The following is a 26,503-nucleotide window of genomic DNA, read 5'->3' as shown; positions in this document are numbered from 1 at the left end:
TGACATGCTGACTTATTAAATTGTCCTGATTGAGCCTGTTAACGGCTCCAGGACGTTTTAAAAAGTCGCTCGCTCCCGCCGCTGATGTGCATGTTTGGGGAAGAGGACCCAAATCTAAATGCCTGGAATGAATGGACATGAACCCGATCCGCGGCCGCGTCCATTCAGAACACAGGAAGCCATCAGAGGCTAGTAAAATGTAAAAAAAAAAAATGTGAACACTTCCTTGAAAACAGGAGAGTGTTCGCTAGCGCCATCTAGTGGCAAAAAGTAAAATTACACATACAGGCACATATGTACACATACACTTATTAAATATTATTAAAATTAATAACTTACACTTCCACAGCCCCCCCCCCCCCCCCCCCCAAAAAAAAACCCTTGTAAAAAAAAAATCAACAAAAGAAAATTGCATAAATAGTTGCCTTAAGGACTTTTTAATCTATATTTTATGAGGTAATATTACTATTACTTTAGTACATAGGGGCTTGTAATTATGGACCGTACAAAAAACAAAACAAAACAGAAAAATAACCTATATTTCCAAATAATATATTGTCGCCATACATTGTGATAGGGACATAATTTAAATGGTTTAACCACTTGAGGACCCACCCTTTACCCCCCCTTAAGGACCAGCGCTGTTGTAGCTGATCTGTGCTGGGTGGGCTCTGCAGCCCCCAGCACAGATCAGGGTGCAGGCAGAGCGATCAGATCGCCCCCCTTTTTCCCCCCAATGGGGATGATGTGCAGGGGGGGTCTGATCGCTCCTGCTGGCTGGCATGTTGCGGGGGGGGCACCTCAAAGCCCCCCTCCGCGGCGACATTCACCCCCCTCCCTCTCCTACCTGTCCCCCCGGTGATCCGGCCTGCACAGGACGCTATCCGTCCTGTGCAGCCAGTGACAGGACGTCCCCTGTCACATGGCGGCGATCCCCGGCCGCTGATTGGCCGGGGATCACCGATCTGCCTTACGGCGCTGCTGCGCAGCAGCGCCGTTCAATGTAAACAAAGGAGACAAACGTCTCCTGCGTTTACATTTAGTCTGCGAGCCGCGATCAGTATGAGTGTGTGGTCGGCAAGTGGTTAATAATCAGGACTTCTGGGTAAATATAATGTGTGGGTTTTATTCACAGGAGAATGTTTTATTTTTAAACTATAATGGCCGAAAAATAAATAATGAATTTTTTTCATTTTCTTCTTATTTTTTCCGTTAAAATGCATTTACAATAAAAAAAAAATTCTTAGCAAAATGTACTACCTACAGAAAGCGTAATTGGTGGCGAAAAAAACAAGGTATAGATCATTTTATTTTGATAAGTAGTAATAAAGTTATAGTGGCGAATAAAAGGGAGGAGCACTGACAGGTGAAAATTGCTCTTGTCCGTTAGGGTAAAAACCCCTATGGGATGAAGTGGGTAATAGGTTTCTCACTATAATGTTTTAGGCCATATATGCAGAAATATTGATGTAGAGTTCTATGTGATTGTGAGATCAGAGCTTTGTTTTAATCAGCCCCACTAGATACTAATGACAACCTTTATTTCAGGGTCACGTCTCTTTCAAACCTACCCTAGACCAGCAGCGGTCCTGTCCTACATGCACCACCACGTTACTGGATGGAGATTTCACTGTGACCTATGATGTCAACAGAGAATCCCCGGGGAACATACAGGTAAGCCAGATTGGGCTGTTCTACAAACTTCATAATCCACCAAGAAAATTCTATCCGAAATTCCATACAAATGTATGCTGGAAGTAATCTGTAAACTTTACCTGGTTCCTTTAGTGACTGGTTATTTTTCCCACAAGCCATTGTATCAGATTGAGCTCCTCCCATGACACAGGACACATTTCCAACAGATTAATTTCAATCAACATTTGGTGGACTGACAACAACCATCTTCACCCTTCTCAGATTCCTCCAAAATGCAACAATCTCTCAATACAGGATTTGGTTTACTAAGTCTTCTGTTAACTTAAGAGAGGCCTCAATTCACCAGAGGTTACCGACCTATTTATCTCATGGGAGGTAATTTACCTCCTGTGATATCTCCAAATAGCAATTCTCCAGAAGTATAGGGTGAAATATCGACAGAGAGAAATCCATGCGATAAATAGGCGATAGTTAGTCGTTATTTTTTCTCAAAATCACAATTCACCAGGGAAAAAGGGGGTGTGGCCATTCGTTATTTTTTTAATCTATTTATCCCCTGAATGTACCTGGAGATATCGGGTTTTTCTCACAGCTGCTGCAGCTCACTCTGCAGCTAGTTTACTAGCAGCACACAGTAACAGCTTATACTGTACATATGTCAGGCACCAGAGAGCAGCCCATTTACAATATTAAGCATATTAAGCAATATTAAGCATTTACAATATTAAGTGGATGGGCGACATGAAGGACGAATCTGGATACATTTTTCATTGGGAGCGAGTGTGAAAATGTATCCAAATACCTCCTCAGTGTCACCCATCCACTTAATATTGTGAATGCTTAATATTGCTTAGTATGCTTAATATGCAGAACGGAGGGGGGGATTTGTAATGGAAGGAGATTGTCAAAACACAGGGAGGGAAACCCTCTGCGGTCACATGCTGGTAATAACCTCCTCATCCTACCCACAATCCTTTACTTCCAGCATACAGAGAGGCAAAGTATCGCATGCAAATCACTAACACCGCATAACTATCGACCGTTTATCGCTCGGTTTTCGCATCCATATCGCTCCATTATCGCAGCATCATCGCCTGCTACAGAACACTCCTCTCTCTATCCTCTCACAGTGGTGAATTGCAAACAAGGGGCCTGATTCACAAAGCGGTGCTAACAGATAGCACCCTGGTGAAAAGCCCTTTATCACGCCTAAACTCAGTTTAGGCATGATAAGTTTAGGTGTGATAAGTTTAGGCATGATAAGTTTAGGCATGATAAGTTTAGGTGTGATAAGTTTAGGTGTGATAAGTTTAGGTGTGATAAGTTTAGGTGTGATAAGTTTAGGCATGATAAGTTTAGGTGTGATAAGTTTAGGTGTGATAAGTTTAGGCATGATAAGTTTAGGTGTGATAAGTTTAGGCATGATAAGTTTAGGGGCTTGATTCACAAAGCGGTGATAACTCAGTTATCACGCCTAAAAGACTTTAGGCGTGATAACCTTTGCACCACTGAGTTATCACCGATTTGTGCTGCTCTTCGCGCGAAGCTACCGCGCGTACAGTCCCATAGGGCTTAATGGGAGCTTCGCGCGAAGCGCCGGGTGCTGCGCGCTTGCGCGCGGAAAACTTTGCGCGCGCAAAATTCGCGCGAGCTTCTTCTTATCACGCCTAAACTGAGTTTAGGCGTGATAAAGGGCTTTTCACAGGCGTGCAAACACTTTGCACCGCTTTGTGAATCAAGCCCTAGGGGCCTGATTCACAAAGCGGTGCTAAGAGTTAGCACGCTGGTGAAAAGCCCTTTATCATGCCTAAACTCAGTTTAGGCATGATAAGTTTAGGTGTGATAAGTTTAGGTGTGATAAGTTTAGGCATGATAAGTTTAGGTGTGATAAGTTTAGGCATGATAAGTTTAAGCACCAACTGCGTTAGCACCGCAGTGCACAGCTGATCAAAAGTTTTGCGCTAGCAAAGTCTGGTGCACTTCGCATAGAGTTTAATGGCGCTGCTTTGCGTGCGGGACTTTGCACGCTATCTACACTTATCTAAACTTAGCATGCCTAAACTTATCACACCTAAACTTATCACACCTAAACTTATCACGCCTAAACTGGCTTTTCACCAGCCTGGTGCAATGGTTATCATGCCTAAAGTCTTTTAGGCGTGCTAACTGGGTTAGCACCGCTTTGTGAATCGAGCCCAAAGTGTTAAAATACCGCATGAGATAAAATACCAACCATTTATCTCTTACTAACTCTCCTCTGGTGAATTGAGGCCATAATGATGCGATTGTTTCAGAGTTGAAGACAATTTATGACAGATACATCATTATGTGATGAAATTAGATATTTTGGGACTACCCAGGACCTATTTTAAAATCATCATTCTAGTTAAGCATTGTCTTATCTCATATAGGTCCTGATACTTACAATTATCTCATAAGATATCTTTTCATTGTATTAACATTTTCTTAAAACTGAAATACCCCTTTAGCTCAAAATATACTGACCCCTCCACTCACCCACCACCTCCAAAGAAATATGAGAAAATAAATATGCAGGTTAAGTAAATCTGGGAAAGCTTTTTTGAGTGTTTTTGCTGACAATGTGCTGAAAGGTTTAGGGGGCTGAATGTAGTAAAGCTACTGAGGTGGCTTTGAGGGTACCTCAGAGTCAGGTGGGTCCTTCGCCAAATGCACCACTTTTGGCAATATCACCACCACTGGCCAGCCTGGGCAGTGATGAGGATGAGTATTGAGCTGGCATCTTGCTGCACGGGCACAGTAGATGGGACAGCTCAGAAAGCCTGGAGTCCTGAAAGGCCATCCTTGTCACAGATGGTGCAGACAGATTGCTGGATGTCCAGACAAGCAAATATCCACATTTTGCAGTAATATACTGAAGACCAGGCAACTGCTTGAAGGTGAAGTAACTGCTTGGCAAGCAGGACACCCATATAGCTAAATCCTCACCATCTGCCGGAAGAAGATGGATCTAGTGATGTCCCCCTGACGTCGAGCGATCCACGATCCGTCTTCCACCCAGCAGGTACATGTGACGTCACATGACGGGCGTGAACAGTAAGTCAAGCGATTGCGGTACTTGGTACATCAAGGATACGATCCAGCGTGATTATCGTTATTGCTAAACATCGTTAACATGATTGCGCGCCAATACCCACATAATGAGATCACCAAAACAAACGCTCATTGCTCAAAAAAAATCAAAAAAATGCTGGGTAGGGGCCTTTAGTCTCTCTTCAGCACAGTAATCCTCTTTGGAAGGAGAGGGTGCAGCACAAGTGATGCCTCCAGTCTAATGCAACATGTTGTTGGGTGATATCAGCGTCAGAGCAACGTCCTCTGTATTCTGCAGACGGTCTGGATTGCACAAGCTAATACAATTATTTTAATTTTTTTGTAGGTGGTCAACGGGTATTTTGTTCACTTTTTTGCACCACCTAAACTGACTAACGTGCCAAAAAATGTGGTCTATGTCATAGACAGAAGCGGATCAATGAAGGGCAGAAAAATTGAGCAGGTAAATTTGCAATGTAATTAATATTTATTTTCCTGCCAAAATCACACAAAAAATTTTTTTATGGAAAATTTGTTGGAGTTTATGTTTGTATAGATAAAAGTAAGATACTACGGGCTTATCCAATTCACATTATCTCCTAAAGGTGGCCACACACGATCCAATAAAATGATCCGATTTTACGGCAATTCGATAAAACCGATCGGATCTCCCGAAAAAATCAAAAGCTTTTTTTTTCATTCAACTGGAAAATTCGATCGGATTTCCCGTTTTCTTCGATTTTGATCAATCCGGAATGCCAGATATTTTTCTTCAATCTTTTTAAACATTGTATGGTGTGTGTTAGATTGTCAGTTTATTAATATACACACCCTAGCAATTTTGTCAGAATTTCCAATCATTTTTATCATAATTGGGGAAAAATTGAACACAGGTGTGTGGTACATTGGTCCTATTTTTGAAATGTTACAATCAGTCAGAAAAATTGATTGCACTACTTAAATTGAACAGATATTTAACAAAATGTATGGTTTGTGGCCACCTTAAGTTTTCTCCTGGCAGATACTTTTTCATCTTCTGTTTAAAATACATTTTCAGTACTCTGCAATTAAAAAAGCAGCAAAAGTAGGTTGGAAAGTCCTGTCAAAATTATTCTGAGTATTCCCTTGCTTGCTGGTAGCTTAAAAAAACATTTTATGAGTAATGTGAAAATATAATCTAGAGAAGAAGAAGTTTTAGAAAGGTTTAGAAGCCAGATGACCCTCCCTCACTTCCGTATAGATAGCCTGATGATCCCCCTCCCTTTGGTATAGTTAGCCACAGGGGTGTAACAAGAAATCACTGGGCCCCCCTGCAAAACTTTGGATGGGGCCCTCTCCCATCAAACACTCCTACCTCCCTCCCCCCCCATCCCCTATGATAAAATGTGCATGTTTTCACGCACACAGACAAGTGTGTTCCCAGCCTCATCTTATAGCACCCACTCTATCCTCCTCTGATGGAGCAGAACTGGCTCTGTAGATTCTTCCACCATCACTACATTGTATTATATACTGTACCTGTATATCACTTGTGGAGAAGTAGGGAGGTTGGGGGCTAGGCAGTGTACACAAGACCCTGCTGCTCACTGAATAGGGACTGTTATAATTTAAGTAGGCCTCAGTTATTTGGACTGAGTTAGTCAAAAAGGCTTGAGGAGCAGACCTGCCCTTTAAGGAGATTTTCTCTTAGAGAGAAAATCTTCAGTTCTGTCAGAACTAGAACATACCAAGAAGCTGTTCTATGGACAAGGCCACAGGTCTCCCTGACCTGGGCATGTACACCACTAGAACAATAAACATCAGCCATGTTTTATAAATAACCACATTCCATGTATGTAGGTCACAAGCCTCATTGAATATTAATCGAGTAGGGCTGTATGATGACACCACAAGTGGGTCCACCAATAGACTGATGTAGGGGATGGTGAAGATGATGTCATATTTAACTCTTTCCTAGTCGGTATTAAACCCTGAGTGAGCGATGGGAGCTCACTCTGCTTATTACTTTCACACTAGCTCGCAATGCTGACTGGGACCTCTAAGTATGTTCATTCCTTTCTGTAATCTGATATAATGTATGCTGTACATAGGTAGTCTAGTGTAACATAGAGTAGATACAAGAAGACCTGGGTACCTTCAGCAGGAAGGTACTCACGCAGCTGTAACGCAACATGGTAATCTGCTTTGCCAGGATATGATGGACTATATCTGTATATATGTTTCCTGAATAAATAACGTGAATATTGAAGAAGCCTGAGAAAGTCTATCTCCTGCTTGCTGTGTTGAGAGTCAAGTTATCTCACAGTCTGTGAGACGCAACTATAAGAAGTTGCTGGTGCCGGAAAAAGGTGATTAGAACAGTTTATAACAGGGACTGTCTACAAATCTTTGTCTGCAAAACTTTGTATGATTCCTTATCAGTGGTTGAGCAGTTGCAGTCATTAGTGCAGAGAGCAGAACGTTTTTTTCCCTGTGGCTCTGGGCCCCCTTGCGGTTGCATCTCTCACAGGGTCTATTGTTACGCCCCTGGTAAGCCAGATGACCCTTCCCCCCTCCCACTATAGCCTTCTGCCCACCCACCCTTGATCCTGTGGTGCCGTAGGCCATGACCTATGTGGCCTTGGCTTAAATCTGGCCCTGTTCTTGGTTGAAGGTCACAGTTTTATCAAGCATAAGGATAAGAAAGGTTTAGCCTGAATATAGTGCCACCTTCACACAATTTCCCTATAGTGTCCTGAACCATGGTTGTTAGGCAGTGCACTGTCAGTTACATTTATTGTTTGTCTTTGATCCCTTCTCAGTATTTTGTGATGGTTAAATAGAGTACTGGTTAAGGGCACTGCCTTCGACATGGGAGACCAGGGTTCGATCCTGGCTAGGGTCAGTACCTATTTAGTAAGTTCAAGGCAAGACTTCCTAACACTGCAGGGTGGCCTCTTGAGCGCGTCCCTGTGGCTGCAGCTCTTGAGCTCTTTGAGTCCAACAGGAGAAAAGCGCTATACAAATTTTCGGATTATTATTATTATTATATTATTATTATTATGTGCGATTAAAAGTAATATTTTAGCTCTATCCTCCTCAATGGTCTTGATTGGTGAGTTTAGAATATTCCTTACATAGGAAGAATGGCTGGAGAGAGACTGGAGACAGAAGTTTGAAGGACAGGAGCTTCAGAAAGTTCAGTGAGAGTCAAATTTTGCATGAAAATGTGAACTTATATATTACTTTTATGTCCACACTTAGACAAGGGAATCCTTACTTCAGACTCTGGAGGACACAGCGGAGCACGATCACTTCAATTTCGTACTATTTGACGATAAAATCAGTGTATGGAAAGACCATTTGGTTAAAGCAACTCCGGAAAACCTACAGGAAGCCAAAGATTTTGTTAGAGACCTTCAAGACAGAGGTTGTAAGTAAATACAGAAATGTAAATAATATTTCATAAGCTCCCCACAGACATGGAAGATGGCAGTTCTGCCCATATTGGACCAGGTTGGGCGGTGATCTCTTTTCTCTGGGTGCTATTTGTGCAATGTCTTCTACAGCAGTTGCAGAGCAGGGACAAGGTCCTCCAGCACCCAAGGCTGAGACACCAAAGTGCGCCCCTTCATCCCTCCCACCCCAGCCGTCACACTCTGATTGCTGTTACACTAAGAGGCCCCTCCTCCATCCCTCCCACCCCAGCCGTCACACACTGATTGCTATTACACTAAGAGGCCCCTCCCCATCCCTCCCATCCCAGCCGTCACACACTGATTGCTATTACACTAAGAGGCCCCTCCTCCATCCCTCCCACCCCAGCCGTCACACACTGATTGCTATTACACTAAGAGGCCCCTCCCCATCCCTCCCATCCCAGCCGTCACACACTGATTGCTATTACACTAAGAGGCACCTCCTCCATCCCCCCCACCCCAGCCGTCACACACTGATTGCTATTACACTAAGAGGCCCCTCCTCCATCCCTCCCACCCCAGCCGTCACACACTGATTGCTATTACACTAAGAGGCCCCTCCCCATCCCTCCCATCCCAGCCGTCACACACTGATTGCTATTACACTAAGAGGCCCCTCCTCCATCCCTCCCACCCCAGCCGTCACACACTGATTGCTATTACACTAAGAGGCCCCTCCCCATCCGTCCCACCCCAGCCGTCACACACTGATTGCTATTACACTAAGAGGCCCCTCCTCCATCCCTCCCACCCCAGCCGTCACACACTGATTGCTATTACACTAAGAGGCCCCTCCAATCCCAGCTGTCACACACTGATTGCTATTAGACTAAGAGGCGCCACAGGGCCCACAACCTCCCCAACACCTTAATATCTAGTTATCTGGCTTGCAGGCACTGCCAAGTATCCCCTTTTCTTATTTATTTCTGCTTCATACACAATTAGGAATGACAGCTGAATGAATTGTGCGCCCCCTCCTACACTGCGCCCTGAGGCTGGAGCCTCTCCAGCCTATGCCTCGGCCCGGCCCTGAGCAGTTGTGTTGAAAATGTATAGTGTATATGTGAAGAATGCAACCAACATAAAGAACCAGAGCCCTCAATATGGGTAGCCTCAAATGGCAATAAAACTCAGATACAAATCATTGTACCAAAAATATTCTACAATTTATTAAACATCAAAAAGCACACACATATTAAAAACAATAAAAAAAACCATCAAAATCACTGATAAGTGAAAAAGCCAGTATATATACTATGATGATTCAATAGTTTAATAGGAAACAAGCTCCTATAGACAATAAACTGCCCAAAAAATATATATGTAATTGTGCAAATCAATATGACATTTTGTCATGTGTATTGTAAAGTGCCATGTGCAGCTCAAAAAGACATCAATGCATACCATACAGTGCATGCAAAATACATCAATAAATAATGAATTAGCCCTGACAGCTCTCACCTGTCAGGATAAATAAAAAGTGCATGTATAAATTGGTCAACACCAATAACAATAATGGCCCATACTCACGGGCAACTTTTTGGCATGTCGCTAGCACACGGGAGCGTGTGCGCGACATGCCGGCGACAGCTCGTCACCAGGTCCCTCCGCATACACACGGCGGAGGGACCTGGCAACTGATGCGGCGGAAGCTGTCGCTGTTGTCCCTCCCCCCGCCGGAAGCGCCGTCTATTTGTAATTATGTTGCTGTCGCTAGTCCGCGTACTCACGCGGACTAGCGACAGTTGCGGCGGAGTTGCGACGGCGACTGTCGCCAGGCGATTGACCGCGCCAATCGCCCGGCGACATCAGCAACGGGCGACAGTTCGGGGTGCGTGCCCGTGCAACGCCGCATACTCACGGGCGACCTGTCACCGCAACACGCGCGCCCCGCATGTTGCGGCGACAATTGTAGCCCGTGAGTATGGGCCATTACAGTGTAGCTGTCACCGTGGGCTGGACCACACACCCAGAAATCTAGGATATGCGCCATAGCTCACAACCAACAGCCCCAGTGCCAAAGTGCTCACAGGGCAATAAACAATCTATTTGATGAAAAATCACAGTACCTGAATCAAGTGCATAATCATAAAAATGAATAAAGCGGCTGTCAAGAGAATCCCTAAACACAGTGCAAGTCAGAGGGTCAGAATAAGGTCAAAGAGGCATGCTTACTCAGTTTGAAATGATCCGGGTGTGGGGGATGCTGCCTACGCGCTCGCAGATCCAGTCTGCTTCAATCGGGGCAGTTTATTGTCTATAGGAGCTTGTTTCCTATTAAACTATTGAATCATCATATTATATATACTGGGTGTTTCACTTATCAGTGATTTTGATGGGGGATTTTAATTGTTTTTAATACCGTCTTTCCCCGAAAATAAGACACTGGCCTCAATTCACTAAACTTATCTCCTGTCTTTAATAACTGTTCTAGAGTTGTTACCATGGTGATAAGGCATGTAGTATTCAGGAAACATTTTACCTCAGGCAAGCCTAAAGTTAACTCTTCTGTCTTTAACTTAACTCTCCAATCCTTAAAATAACTCTAGAGTTAAAGACAGGCTGTTAATTAGCTGCGTGTGAAAATAACTACAGAGGAGGTAAATTAACTACAGAGGAGGTAAATTAACTACAGAGGAGGTAAATTAACTACAGGAGAGGTAACTTAAGGAATGAAGAGGTAAGATAACTCTCTCACGTGTGGAGGTAAGTTTTCTCTTGCCTTATTATCTCTAGCATGATCTTAGTGAATTGAGGCCACTGTCTTATATTCTTTTTTCCTTAAAAATTTGTCCTAGGTCTTATTTTCGGGGAGGTCTTAAATATATTTCCCTCTTGTGCTTCCTGATTACCCCACCTCCACTTTACCTTCTGCCGACCCACTCCTCCACAAAGTCGCATTGCCCACCGACATACCTCTACTGCAGATCAGCGTAGGTAAACGGCGGATTCCCGCCCCGTTCTGCCGGCATAACTTTGAAACCGCAGATCAGCGGTAAAGTGTGGTGAAGAAAGCTAGTTACACCGTAACAGGCACTTCCGTGTACAGGAAGTAAACAGAGATGTCACTTCCTGTACACGGAAGTGCTGTTACAGTGTAACTAGCTTTCGTCACCACACTTTACCGCTGATCTGCGGTTTGAAAGTTATGGCAGCAGAAAGAGCAGAACGGGGCCACAAGCGGCGGTGCGGGAATCGGCCGTTTACCCACGCTGATCTGCAGTAGAGATAGCGGTATGTCGGCGGGCAGTGTGACTTTCTGGAGGAGCCGGGAGGGGTCGGCAGGAGGTACAGTGGGAGCGGGGTAAGGCGGGGGTGCAGACGGATGGGACGTCCTCAGCCACTAGGGCTTATTTTAAGGGTAGGCCTTATATTTCGAGCAAGCTCAAAATATTTACTAGGTCTTACTTTAGGAGGATGTCCTACTTTCGGGGAAACACGGTATGTGTGTGCTTTTTGATGTTTAATAAAATGTAGAATATTTTTGGTACAATGATTTGTATCTGAGTTTTATTGCCATTTGAGGCTACCCACATTGAGGGCTCTGGTTCTTTATGTTGGTTGTATTTTGTACAGTCCTATAGTGGGAAAGCTGTATTTCCATTGGTGCTCTATTTTTTGTTTAATCTATATGTGAAGAATGGACAAACCCAGGTTGTCACCCTTGATGGCGGCTGGGGGGGGGGGGGGTATGACTCAGTCCACCAGCTAAGTATTCGGGAAGTAAATCCCCAACCCCAGGGCCATATGGATAAATAAAACTGCTTTGGGCATGATTAAGTGTAAAAGGAATTCCTCTGGAGTCGTAAAGCAGGAGGCGGCTACATCTGCATTAAAGTAGTATAAGGACTATAACAATAACTGTAACAAAGGTAATAAGACTTTCAATACTGGAAGCTAAAATACAAGTGGCTAATGATATAAAGTCAAATATTTACCGCACGTGCGTTTGCTGTTTTTTTTTTTTTTTTTTTTATGCAGATGCGTTTTTAAAGCATTTTGCGTGCGTTTTAATGCATTTGCAGTTGTCATAATTAAAACGCTTATGCGTTTCGTATGCATTTTTTTATTTACATTTATGCAAATCACTAGGAGGACAACAGGAAGTGGAAATACATCAGAAATCTTTTTTATTTATTTTTTTTTCAAAAACGCATACAAATTGCAATACATTGCGTTTCCATTGACTTTCATTATGTGCTTTTTTGATGCGTTCATGCATAATATGCAACAAAGCTAGCGATTTTAAAAACACCAAAGTACAAATGCATACCCAAGGGTTTTTCTTTTCTGCGTCCCATAGACTAACGTTGCTGCATAAAACGCAGCATTTTACGCAACGCTAGCGTTTCTGCTATGTGTGCGCCCGGCCTAAATCTGCTTGGATGCTTTCCTTGCTTTGAAGGGCATCCACGGCTGTAATTATTAGGTAATTCCTGGAAGAGTTGATCCAGGGATTTATTTGACTGCCATCTGGAGTCGGGAAGGAATTTTTGCCTTTTAAGGCTAATCGGCCCAGGCCTTGCAAGGTTTTTCGCCTTCCCTGGATCAACTGGAATATGTGCAGGTTCAGAAGGTTGTGTGTGTTTTTTTTTGTTTGTTTTTTTTCCTGGTTGAACTTGATGGACGGATATCTTTTTTCAACCTAACTATGTAAGAATTACTGATGGTTTTTTTTTAGTGATGATATAAATATGGCTCATCCCACAGATGGAAATGGAGAAATATAAACCATCATGGTAATTACAGATAATTCTTTTTTGACTTTTTGCCAGTAACTAAAATCTTTTTTCCTTTTTTTTTGCAGGGACAAATATTAATGATGCTGTCATGAAAGCCATTGAGATGTTGAAGAAAGCACAAGAGCTAAATCAGCTTCCCGAGAGAAGTGTCTCCTTAATTATTCTGCTGACTGATGGCCAAGCCAACACTGGTAAGTGGAACTCTTTACACCCAGCCCTCGGTGGCCACCAACTTTCTCTCCCCTTTACTTGTTATGTGGATGCTCAGAACTGGAGCAGCTGTCTCTGGTGGAGCTCACAGTCTTTGATCTGGTCATGTGCTCCATTTTTTCACCAGTTCTGCAACACTTTTCCTTGCACTAGTTTGATAAATTGGCCTTTGCGTTCTTGGTCTTGCTATGTTGTTCTTCTTTTCACAAGTCCCACTATACAGCCATATAAATCTATCCCTTAATCTGGTGAAGACTAGAGATGGGCCGGACCTCTGATTTTAGGTTCGCGACCCACCACGAAAGTTCGGTTCGCGTGAACTTTTGCGAACCGCGATAGACTTCAATGGAGAGGCGAACTTGGAAATTTAGAATAAAATTATCCTGCCCACAAAAGTGATGAAAAAGATGTTTTAAGGGGACTAATACCTGGAGGGAGACATGGTAGTGGAATAGACCTCAAAAGTCCCAGAAAAAAAATCTGGATTTAACACAAAGCAGTGTTTTAAGGTCAGAAATCTCATTGAATTTTCAATTGCAGGCATACACTGCTTTACAACATCAGGAAGTGTAATCTTCCTCCCTTCCTCCTCTCCTCCCGGAGGGATAGGCAGCTCTCCTCACCACTATACCACCACCAACACTACATGCTGAAGCCAGCCTAGCATGTACCATTATGATATATCCAAGAGAAAAATGAGCTTGCTTAGGGATTTGTAGGATGTTAAAAGCCAACTCACATACATTGGCCAGGAATCGAACCCAGGCCTACCACGTGCTAGGCTGCTATCCTAACCATTATACCACCAACACAACACACTACAACGCTGCATGCTGAAGCCAGCCTAGCATGTACCATTGTGATATATCCAAGAGAAAAATGAGCTTGCTTAGGGATTTGTAGTATGTCAAAAGCCAATTCATATACATTGGCCAGGAATCGAAACCAGGCCTACTACGTGCTAGGCTGCTATCCACACCATTATAATACCACCAACACTACATGCTGAAACTTCTTGGAGCAGACTTACTTCCTCCCTCCAAAAGACACACATACATCCCCCATAAAATCATTCAATAGCAACTGCGTGCACAGTCTTTGTGGTACACAGTCTCTGTGGCACAATTGGTTAGCGCATTTGGCTGTTAACTGAAAGGTTGGTGGTTCAAGCTCACCCAGGCATGGCCTTGCCTTTTGTGTTCAACAGTTGTCCAAAGAGAACCCCAGATAGCCAGGTAGATTCATCTCTCTCTCTCTCTCTCTCTCTCTCTAGTAGGGATGGTCACCACTTTCCGCGGAATTGTATTTTCCGCAATTTTGGGTGGAAATTGGTAATTCCGTTCCGTTTCGTCATTACGGAATTGCTTTTTCAATCCGGCGGAACTCCGAAATTGCCTGTAAAATTCTGCCGGTATCCATTGATGGTTTTAATGCTGGGCTGGCTTCAGCATGTAGCATTGTAGTGTGTTGTGTTGGTGGTATAATGGTTAGGATAGCAGCCTACCACGCGGCCGGTAGGTCTGGGTTTGATTACTGTTCAATGTATGTGAATTGGCTTTTGACATCCTACAAATCCCTAAGCAAGCTCATTTTTCTCTTGCATATATCATAATGGTACATGCTAGGCTGGCTTCAGCATGTAGCGTTGTAGTGTTGGTGGTATAATGGTTAGGATAGCAGTCTACCATGTGGTAGGCCTGGGTTTGATTCCTGGCCAATGTATGTGAGTTGGCTTTTGACATCCTACAAATCCCTAAGCAAGCTCATTTTTTCTCTTGGATATATCATAATGGTACATGCTAGGCTGTCTTCAGCATGTAGTGTTGGTGGTGGTATGGTGGTGAGGAGAGCTGCCTACCAAGCACTAGACCTGGGTTCAATTTCCAGCCAAGGTATGTAAGCTGGCTTTTGAAATCCTACAATTCCCTGGAAGACAAGACCCTCCTCTGGAGGAGGAGGAGGAGGAGGAGGGAGAGAGGGAGCTGTTGTGGGGTGCAATATAAGGAATAACAATCAGCCTAGGAGCAAGCTAACAATCCTAACTGAACTCTCCCTAGCAGAGTCTGTCAGCAGCTGTCCCTTAACTAATTACTGTAGGCAGACGAGTGAGTAAAACGGCTGGAGAAGCTTGCCTTTTATAAGAGGGGGTGGGCCTCCAGGAGTGAGTGTAGTCTGATTGGGGACAATGTGCCTGCTGACTGTCATGTAGAGGGTCAAAGTTGACCGTAATGGAGCATTATGGGGCGAATCGAACTTCCGTAAAAGTTTGCCTTCGCTGGCGAACGCGAACCACCCAAAGTTCGCCTGGAACCGTTCGCCGGCGAACCGTTCGGCACATCTCTAGTGAAAACCAAACCAGACTGAAACAGACATGTGCAAGCTAGATAACAATAACAAAACAAAAACATTTCTATAGTGCTTCTCTCCCATAGGACTCCAAGTGCTCAGGCTATCTCAGATTCAGTAATTGGTATTAGGATGAAGTATTAACACAACAAAAATTATATTTCTGCAAATGCCAAACTGAACAGGTGGGTTTTCAGTCTGGATTTAAACACGTCCAGAGATGAAGCTGTTCTAGTCTGCTGAGGTAAGGAGTTCCACAACGTAGGAGCAGCATGACAGAAGGTTCTGGGACCAAAAGTTTCCAAGTGGACTCTGGGTATGACTAGATTATTAGAACCTGTTGATCTGAGAATGCAGGGATTGCTACGCAGCTGCAACATATCTTTCATGTATCCAGGGCCCAGATTATGTAGTGATTGGCCTGTATGCAGTAAAAGTCCTTTTTTGGAAGGCCAGTGTAGAGAGCATTGCAGTAGTCCAGTCGGGATGTGATGAAGGCGTGGACTAAGGTTGGCAGATCTTCTGGGGTGATGAGGTGCTTGATTTTTGCAATGTTCTTAAGGTGAAAATAGGATGATTTCACCACAGCAGAGATGTGAGTTCTGAAGTTTAAAGGCTCTTCCACACTAGGACGTTGCGTTTGATGCGACGTTATGATCGCACAACGTGCTCCTAACGCAACACATGTCACTTTTGAAGTGTGGCGTTAAATTGCCCTGCGTTATGTGTCTCGCGGTGCGCCGTTTTCATTGCATACTGATAGAACAAAAACGGTGCATGCGTCACATTTTTAAACAAAACCATTACTGAGCATGTGCAAACAGTCCAACGCAGCTAATAACGTGTATAACGCACAGCATGCAGCACTTTCTAATAAGGCTACACGTTACACACAAACGCAACGTGTGCACTGTGAATGTCGCACAGACTTTGTGTTGCTGTGCGTTAGTCTGCGTTATTACTTTTTATAACGTGCGACCTTAACGTCGTTTTGTGAAAGAGCCCTAAATCCCCATCAATTAGAACTCCCAGGCTACGCACATGATCAGAGCTGCGTAGATCCGTGCCTCCTATTCCCAGTGGTGAAGACTGCAAGTTAAGTTGTTTTGTTGTCACTTGCTTTCTTCTGATCAGGCGGACTTCCATTTTATCTGCACTTACTTTCAGCCAGTTGTCACTCATCCATTGCTGTAGTTCACGTAAGCAGGCGTTTATAGTTAGAGTTGGGTCTGTCACACAAGGCTTGAAGGAAAGATATAATTGGGTGTCGTCTGCATAGCAGTGGTATGTCAGGCCATGTTTTTGGATTCGTTTTCCAAGCGGTAACATGTAAATTGTGAAAAGCAGGGGAGAGAGGATTGAGCCATGAGGCACCCCATACTTAAGTGGTACAGGGGTGTACAGGAAGGGCCCCATAGACACTTTTGGGGTTCTGCCATTCAAGAACGATTGGAACCACTGAAGTACTATGCCATCAATGCCGCAGTATTCCTGTAGCCTGCATATCAAGATGTCATGGTCAACTGTATCAAAGGCTGCAGAAAGGTCTAGCACTCTCCTCTGTCTCTTGCCATGAGCAGGTGGCTGCATATTTGGATGAGGGCAGTTTCAGTGCTGTGATGTTTCCTGAAGCCAGGCTGGAATGGGTCATAAATGTTTTGTAAGATTTTGGCTTCTAGCTGGATGTATACGGCTTTTTCAATTACCTTCCCCAGAAAGGGAAGGTTAGAGACAGGTCTGTAGCTAGTTATTGCATCTGGGTCCAGGGAAGGTTTTTTGAGGAGAGGCCTGATGATTGCTTCCTTCAGTAAAGCAGGAAATATTCCCGATTGTAAAGGAACAGTTTACAATTTTGAGGAATACCGGTACAAACAGGTCGGGGCAGTTCAACATGAGCTGTTGGGCCAGGATCCAGGTCACAGGTATTTAGGCGGAGGTGAAGGGGGATGCTTGATGTGACGTCTTCATCAATTTCTTTGAAGTATGACCAAGGTGTTACGTTGACTCTGCTAATGGTCTTTGGCGCTATTTTAGGCTCAGATGCTGTAAGTTGGATGGTGGACTGGATAGCAGAGACTATGGGCTCGATTCAGTAAACAGTGCTAACCCAGTTAGCACGCCTAAAGGCTTTGGGCGTGCTAACTAGGGTGCTAAGTAGTTAGCACATACAAACTACTTAGCACCGTAGTTAGCACATGCAAACTTAGCACCGTAGTTAGCACATGCAAACTACTTAGCACCGTAGTTGGGACATGCAAACTACTACTTAGCACTGTGCTAAATAGGGTGCTAAGCTCCATGGTTAGATACCCCCGGTCTTGCTAATTATGATCTGGTAAAAGATAGAATATTTGAAAATTTAAATTCAATCTGAGCTCTATAAATTATGTGACGATCATTATATTATTGTTAACAATACCTCTCATCTTCCACAGTGATAATTGATGCTGAAGCTACTGTTGGAAAAGTTAGGAGGCGCACTGCTACACGGCATATTCTGTCATATGTTCCTTTTCTTTGTTGAATAAACACTGATTTTTAAAAAAAAACTAGGGTGCTAAGTAGTTTACATGTGCTAACTACGGTGCTTAGTAGTTTACATGTGCTAACTACGGTGCTAAGTAGTTTACATGTGCTAACTACGGTGCTTAGTAGTTTACATGTGCTAACTACGGTGCTTAGTAGTTTACATGTGCTAACTACGGTGCTTAGTAGTTTACATGTGCTAACTACGGTGCTAAGTAGTTTGCATGTGCTAACTACTTAGCACGTGCAAAGCATGTTAGCACATGCAAAGTGGCTTTTCACTGGCGTGCAAACACTTAGCACCCTTTTCTGAATCAAGCGGTTTGTCTGAGAAGAAATGGGCAAATTGGTCACAGAGGTCCTATGTGGAAAGTAGTGTTATGGGAGTCATTTCTTGCTCATGTAAGGCTGAATATTTACAAATACTTTCTGTTTGAAGAAGATAAAAATGCTCCTGGCATTAGGGAAGCCCGCTGCTATTCTTATGCAAATTCTTGCAGCTTGCAACAAAACCAAGCAGTTTGCATAACATTAACATCAAATTTGCAAACATTTAAAACTTGTAAGTATCCCCTTTTTTTGCTGTCTCTATAGCAGTCTTTGGAAAAGCTTCTGTAACTAGATTTAACCACCTTACGACCGCCGTAAGGAGGCTCCCCCAGGACAGAGTAACGCCGATTGGCATCAAGTCCTGGGGGCGGAGATTGCAGGAGATCGTGCGCGCCGATGCATGCACACCCCCGTTGTTTTAGTTACTGAGCTCTGCTCCGTAAACAGCCTGCTAGACCTCTAGATCGCGGCTAGTAGGCTGTCAAAAGAAAAAAAACAGCTTTTTTTTTTTTTCTGCAAACAGCGCTTCGATCGTTGTGCAGCGCTGTAAGGGGACAGCTTTCTGACAAAGCTGTCCTCTCGAGTGGCCCACAATGTGATCCCCTCTCATAGGCTGATGCCCGTGAGAGGTAATCACTGATTGGATCGGCGGGGGGGGGATGGGGAGGGAATTTACATAATAAAAAAAAAAAAAATTAAAAAAAGTCTTTATAAATTATTAAACAATAAAAAAATAAACCTGGCAGCAGCGATCAGAGCCCACCAACAGAAATCTCTGTTAGTGGCAAGAAAAGGGAGGGGATTCATTTGTGAACTCGGTTGTACGGCTCTGCAGCAAGCTTTTAAAGGACTTACGAGGCGAGATTACAAAAAAAGTTAAGTACCTGCTGCTAATTTGAATGCACAGAGGACGCCATCCACGCCCTCCATGTAGTTCTGCCAGGTCCCCGCTGCTCAATGTCCCCCCAGACCGGCTCCCGACCCCACAGCCCAGGTCGGGCTTTCGCGCCTCCTGTAATATGGCCGCCAGAACTGACTGCGGCTGCGCAGTCCGCATAGACGTGAGTGCGGCTGCGCAGCTCCCCCCCCCCCCCCCCAATCCATGCAGAGGAGACAGCCTGTAGTGTGGATCGGGGGGGGAGGGGAGGCCCTAGAGCTGCGCAGCCGCACTCACGTCTATGCGGACTGCGCAGCCGTGGCCAGCTACGGTGGCCATATTACAGGAGGCATGAGAGCTTGACCTGGGCTGTGGGGTCGGGAGCTGGCCTCGGGGGACATTGAACAGCGGGGACCTGGCGGAACTACACGGACGGCGCAGATGGCGTCCTCCGTGCATTCAAATTTGCCGCAGGTACTGAACTTTTTTTTGTAATCTCGCCTCGTAAGTCCTTTAAAGCTGCAGATTACTGAATTGTAAAAAATAACCTGGTCACTAAGGGGTGTAAGCCTATGGTCCTTAAAGGATACCACAACTGAACATGTGTGGTTAAAATGAGTGCAGCACTGTATAGGGTGTAATACGCACATACTGACTGTTCCTCCCGCCCCCCTCCGTCTGCCGCCGTTCACACTCTATACACTCCGGTGTGCGGCGACTTGCTTGACCTCTGCCCCGGACATACTGCGCCCTGTGTGCGCAGTATGTCCTTCCCCCTTCACTTCTGGCCGTCGCACAGCACGAGGCTCAGCAGCTGCTGTCCCCTCTGCGCTGCGTGTGCGCTCCATTACACCGAGCGTCACATGCTAATTAGCATGGTGTGGTGTGGTTCTAACAATGCAATCCACATACAGAGGCTGGGTCTGCCTATACTGCCCAGCCTTTGTTGCTATTTCAATCCCCCCTAAGTTCCCCCTGCGCTCTGTAATCAGCCATAAATTACAGCCGCCTGATGACACGCAGCGTGTTTACATCTGTAGTGTTAGTCTGCTGCTCCCCCCGCCTCCTGCACAGCTCCGCCTCCCTTCCCTCCCCACTGATTGGAGGGAAGGGGGCGGGGACTGGAGCTATGCAGGAGGCGGGGGGACCACGCAGAGTGACACTACAGATGTAAACGCAGCCCGCACAGCACGGCTGTGATTTATAGGTGATTACAGAGCGCAGGGGGGGGGGGCTTAGGGGGAATTGAAATATCAACAGAGGCTAGGCAGTATAGGCAGACCCAGCCTCTGTATGCGGATTGCATTGTTAGAACCCCACCTCGGGTTCTCTTTAAGTGGTTAAAGAGGCCCCTTTAGTGACATATAGTAGACTGCAGTAAATTATTCAGGATACCCACTTTTATGGTAATTTTCCTGGTTTCAGCATCAGAAACAATCCCCTGTATCCCTAAGTAGTCCCACCCTCCCAGTGATGTCACAACCTAGGCTGTTTAGCTATGTGGAATTATCCTCCCAGAGCATTTTGGGAGACCAGGTATTATTTCCACTGGCTTTGGAACCCTTTGTAAATAAACATTCCACAGAGATCATCTGACTGGACTAAAGATGTCGGCTCCAGTCATACATTTCAAAATGTAAATCAGGGAGAGGAAACATTTTACAATGGGCAAGCACTAACGAAATAATTTATGAATGAATATTGTAAAAAATTAGAAATTCTATTCATTGCATTATTGTCACTGGCGTTCCACTTCAATGCTACTTAATACATCATTTTACACGCAGTATGTTGTTTCCTCAATGTTTGTTTTTTGTTGTTACTATTGGATATTTTGCTGCCCAGCGCTTGGTCTATATATCACTGATACGCCGGTTCTTCTCCTGGTAGGTGAATCGCGGCCGGATAAAATCCAGGAAAACGTGAAGAACGCCATTGGTGGTAAATACACTTTGTATTGTCTCGGATTTGGCTCTGGAGTGGATTATGGATTCCTGGAAAAAATGGCGCTGGAGAACTCGGGTATTGCCCGGCGGATTTACGAAGACTCAGACGCCGCACTACAGCTGCAGGTTCATATTTCATACCTACAGTATATGGTTTAGGCTATAATATAACACACCATGCAGTTTATGGAAACCCCAAAGCATATAAATCTTCTATAATTTCCATATGGTGAGTAAAGAAAAAACAGGAGCAGATTCCCAAGATAACCAGTCACGTTTCTTCTTTTATTCCGGGCCGGGCCGAGGCATAGGCTGGAGAGGCTCCAGCCTCAGAGCGCAGTGTAGGAGGGGGCGCACAATTCATTCAGTTGTCATTCCTAATTGTGTTTGAAGCAGAAAGAAATAAGAAAAGGGGATACATGGCAGTGACTTCAAGCCAGATAACTAGAGATTAAGGTGTTGGGGAGGTTGTGGGCCCTGGGGTGCCTCTTAGTGTAATAGCAATCAATGTGTGACAGCTGGGGTGGGAGGGATGGGGAGGGGCCTCTTAGTGTAATAGTAATCAGTGTGTGACGGCTGGGGTGGGAGGGATGGGGGAGGAGCCTTAGTGTAATAGCAATCAGTGTGTGACAGCTGGGGTGGAAGGGATGGGGGAGGAGCCTCTTAGTGTAATAGCAATCAGTGTGTGACGGCTAGGGTGGGAGGGATGGAGGGGCCTCTTAGTGTAATAGCAATCAGTGTGTGACGGCTGGGGTGGGAGGGATGGGGAGGGGCCTCTTAGTGTAATAGTAATCAGTGTGTGACAGCTGGGGTGGGAGGGATGGAGGGGAGGGGCCTCTTAGTGTAATAGCAATCAGTGTGTGACGGCTGGGGTGGGAGGGATGGGGGAGGAGCCTTAGTGTAATAGCAATAAGTGTGTGACAGCTGGGGTGGGAGGGATGGAGGGGAGGAGCCTCTTAGTGTAATAGCAATCAGTGTGTGACGGCTGGGGTGGGAGGGATGGAGGGGCCTCTTAGTGTAATAGCAATCAGTGTGTGACAGCTGGGGTGGGAGGGATGGGGAGGGGCCTCTTAGTGTAATAGTAATCAGTGTGTGACAGCTGGGGTGGGAGGGATGGAGGGGAGGGGCCTCTTAGTGTAATAGCAATCAGTGTGTGACAGCTGGGGTGGGAGGGATGGGGAGGGGCCTCTTAGTGTAATAGTAATCAGTGTGTGACAGCTGGGGTGGGAGGGATGGAAGGGAGGGGCCTCTTAGTCTAATAGCAATCAGTGTGTGATGGCTGGGGTGGCAGGGATGGAGGGGCCTCTTAGTCTAATAGCAATCAGTGTGTGACAGCTGGGGTGGGAGGGATGGAGGGGCGCACTTTGGTGTCTCAGCCTTGGGTCCTGGAGGACCTTGTCCTGGCTCTGCTCTTATTATTTATATGTTAAAGAGGAACTCACCATTAAACTTCATCACAATCAGCAGTAACTGATACTCCTTTCCAAACAGAAATCTTCACCTTTTCTCTAATGGGGCATCAGGCACACCTGATTGGCTGATATTGTGGTGAAAGCCCTCCCACAGTGTGATGTCAGGGCCACGGCTATGACAGTTTCCTGTCTGTGAACCTTATTGCAAATGGCGGTAAAAGTGTGGAACAGGCACTGCCATTCACTTAAATGGGCAGCGCTTAAAGGGAACCTTAACTGAGAGTGATATGGATGTTTCCTGTTAAACAATACCAGTTGCCTGGCTGTCCAGCTGATCTCTGTGGCTGCAATAGTGACTGAATCACACCCTGAAACAAGCATGCAGCTAATCCAGTCTGACGTCAGTCAGAGCACCTGATCTGCATGCTTGTTCAGGGGCTGTGGCTAAAAGTATTAGAGACACAGGATCAGCAGGCGATTCAGGCAACTGGTATTATTTTAAAAGGAAAAATCCATATCCTTCTCTGTTTAGGTTCCCTTTAACCGACGAGCTCCGCAGCTGGCAGAAACTGATCAAGGGTTAAAGAGACTCTGTAACAAAATTGTCAGCCTTAGTTCTTCTATCCTATAAGTTCCTTTGCCTGTTCTAATGTGCTCTGGCTTACTGCAGCCTTTCCTAATTGCACAGTGGCTGTGTTATCTCTGTTATATGATCTAATCTGTTTCCTTCTGTGGGCTCTGTCAGGCTAAGGCTGGAATGTGTGGAATGTGCAGGGCTGCTTGTGATTGGATAGAAGCGATACACACCCTCTGCAGGCCCCCTGCAGGCTCTGTATGACTCATACACTCTGCTTATGTGAGCCTATCACAAGCTGGTTAGTTTGTCTGTAAACACTGCCTAAAACTTGTAATTACAAGCCAGGTTTGCAGCAGAGAGCGGCAGAAACAGCACAGAGGGGCCCAGGAGAACATAATGAAGAGAATGGTATGCTTTTTGCTGTAAAAATTTTAGAGTACAGATTATCTTTAACAAGAGAATTGGGGAAGTGTGCATACACATACAATCACTGCCACCACTTGCATTGTACGGGAACAAGACAATTGTGCAAAATAATCTGAAAAGGAACAACCTTTGTTCTATACGGTAACAGATTCTTTGTAGTCTCAGGAAAAGATTAAGCCAGGATTAAGCTTTGTAAATGATTTTATATCGACTGTTACGAAGTAGAATAGCGCATTAAATAATCATAGAAAAATGACAAAAATAAGTAACAATTAAAACAAGAAACTCAACAGTAAAATAAATGGATAAGATAAAGAGAACTACATAATTCAGTCCTTCCGTTATGCAGATCTGCTTGTTTGAAAAAAGTCTATTCGAATTTAAAAGTCTTGTAGTAAAAAAATTCCTTCAGGGGGACTCCAACAGAATCCATTTTGTTAAAGTAGGTTGAAACTCCATATTAACTGAAAAATAAAAATAAAATAAATCATCCAATAAGAAATGATTTATAACCAAGCTGAATGGTAATTTACTGCTTATTTTACAGATTACTGTCCCTCCCAGAGCAACCATCCCCTAGAGTAGACAACAGGCTAAACTACACCTTTACATCACTGTATAAACTCTTCAAAGGGAGGGGGATTCAATGACCTTCTGGTTAGTGTAATTATCTTATCTGAAATGGGAAGTTTCTATTATTTGCATTTTGAGATAAGGTTGTTACTGTAGCTTAAAAAAAGACTTCCACCAACCTGTTGCCACTGCACAGTTCAGCACCGCTTAGCAATGGCACACAGACCAGGTGGGGGACATATAGGGACCCTATTTAAAAAAAAAAAAAACGGGGGGGGGGGGGAGGGTTACATATATATTTGTGGCGCTCATTATTTTTAGCCAATTTTTTAAATTTCTGGATTTTGCAAGTTACAACCCCCTTTAAGATGTTAAAGCCGAAGGCAGACGGCAGCATGTGTTCCTGATCTTTATAATATCTGACGTCCTAGGGAGCAGGGATGGCCCAGCCTTGGAGAACTCATGGAGAAGCACATGATCAGTTTGATCAGCTGATAGATTTGTAAGGCTCTGATTTGCTGGTCCTAGAAACCAGGAAGTCATCACAGCAAATCAGAGGCTTACAAATCTATCAGCTGACCAAACTGATCATGTGCTTCTCCATGAGTTCTCTAAGGCTGGGCCATCTCTACGGGAGTTCTTGAACCACTAGGTGTGTTGCTAATCCCTTAAACAAGGAGGTGGAAACAGCTTTCAGAGTAAAATGACAGTTATAAATATTTGTGTCATTTTTTTTCCTGACTTTACCAACGTTATTTTGGCAGATTCACAATCCGCTGATATTTTCCTGTTAGTGGGCATCAAACTCCATTATTTTAGACTGCACCATCCATCATACAGGAATTAGACAATCAATTAAACCTGCCTAAAAATGACTCTCTTACCCATGATTTATATGCCACGTTTAACTGGATTTTCTAGTTCAATTTTACTCATTAAACATATCTTGTATACTCGCATATAAGCCTAATTTTTTAACACCAAAAATGTGCTGAAAGGTAACCCCTGGGCTTATAGGCAGGTCAGTCAAGCAAGTTTTGTTACTGGCAGAGGAGCGTAAGGATCTTGCACTAGTGATCCTGCTCTTGTCAGCTGGCTCCCTGCTGTGTCTGTGCCCCCATCTGCTGCAACATGGTGTGTAGAGTGCGCTGCTCAAGACTACCTGTGTCCCCTGGCTTGTGGAATAGAGCGTGCAAGCAATGTGTCAGCAGTGTGATGATCGGGAATTTTTCTTGTGTGGCAATTGCTGTGTCTCATATGTGACGTCATCTAGTGGCGTCTTAAGACACAACTGTATCACCCTTGGGGCACATCTGGATATGGGAATATGGGAAGAGGGAATATGGAAAGAGGGAATGACTTATACTGGGGGCACATCTGGCTACTCTGGAGGGGGCTTATATCAGAGTCAGTCACTTTTTCCTGGTTTGTGAGGGTAAAAGTGGGCACCTCGGCTTATACACGGATCGGCTTACATGCGAGTATATACAGTAACCAAATATGAACTGTAAAGCTATGTACACACCTCGCGATGCAGGAAGATGGATCTAGCGATGTCTCCCTGATGACGAGCACTCCCACTTTCCTTCATTTTCCGGGAAGATGTGTGACATCACGCGACATTACAGGACGGGCATGAACAAGTCTTCAAGCGATCGCAGTAGTTTGTGTGGGAGTCGTTGGGGATCTTAAAGATCCAATCGCTGTGACGGTCGTTATTGCTGCACAAAGCAAAGCGCCTTTCATGTGATAGTGCGCCTGTACCCCTGTACCAGATGGTGTAAACCACCTCTAAACGGACAAAAAATTGGCAGTTGGGAAAATCGTCAGAAAAATCACAAGGTTGGTATGGGCCTTAACACTAAATAATATGTACACACATTTCAACTACAGCTAGAGCATACACCAAATGGTCGGAGACGAGTTGTCTGGACGTTTTCTTGTGAAGTTTGGAGACAAGCTGGGTTTATGACTCGAGGTTTATGTGTGTCTGGCTCTGCTGTAAACAACATTTGTTTTGCCTGTAAGGCCATTCTGCCAACTTAATTTACAGAAACAAGTTATATTTCTCAGGAAAACTCCTCTATACTGTCAGGGAATCTGTTGAGTATAAAGGGGAACTCTGTGTGCTGAGCACGACTATTCCTAATAGTCTACAATGAATTGTGGTAAAGAAGAGGCAAAGCAATAGGCCCTGATTTCTAACTTCCATAGCTGCCTCACCTGTGAACTCACCATCATCTTCCCGGACTGTCACATTGGAAAATCCTTCCATTATGATGTCCACATAGCAAATATCAAATATGGTCTTCAATACATTTATGTATCCCAATTATTGAGCATTTTTCTGTC

The 26,503-nt window shown here is 44.5% G+C and overlaps 1 protein-coding gene across 1 annotated transcript in view; it reads left to right on the top strand.

The window, feature by feature from the left end:
• Positions 1–26,503, top strand: part of LOC137532380 (inter-alpha-trypsin inhibitor heavy chain H3-like) — a 241,768-nt gene that overhangs the window by 146,317 nt on the left and 68,948 nt on the right. The window contains exons 8-12 of the mRNA XM_068252813.1: positions 1,549–1,674; positions 5,075–5,191; positions 7,972–8,140; positions 12,994–13,119; positions 21,108–21,289. Coding sequence (XP_068108914.1) covers positions 1,549–1,674; positions 5,075–5,191; positions 7,972–8,140; positions 12,994–13,119; positions 21,108–21,289 — 720 coding nt within the window. The remainder of the gene's footprint in view (positions 1–1,548; positions 1,675–5,074; positions 5,192–7,971; positions 8,141–12,993; positions 13,120–21,107; positions 21,290–26,503) is intronic.

The sequence above is a fragment of the Hyperolius riggenbachi genome, chromosome 9 (genome assembly GCF_040937935.1).
Source record: "Hyperolius riggenbachi isolate aHypRig1 chromosome 9, aHypRig1.pri, whole genome shotgun sequence".
In the NCBI taxonomy this organism is placed as follows: Eukaryota; Metazoa; Chordata; class Amphibia; order Anura; family Hyperoliidae; genus Hyperolius; species Hyperolius riggenbachi.
The sequence above is the reverse complement of the archived record's forward strand: the minus strand, read 5'-3'. Positions and strand labels throughout refer to the sequence as shown.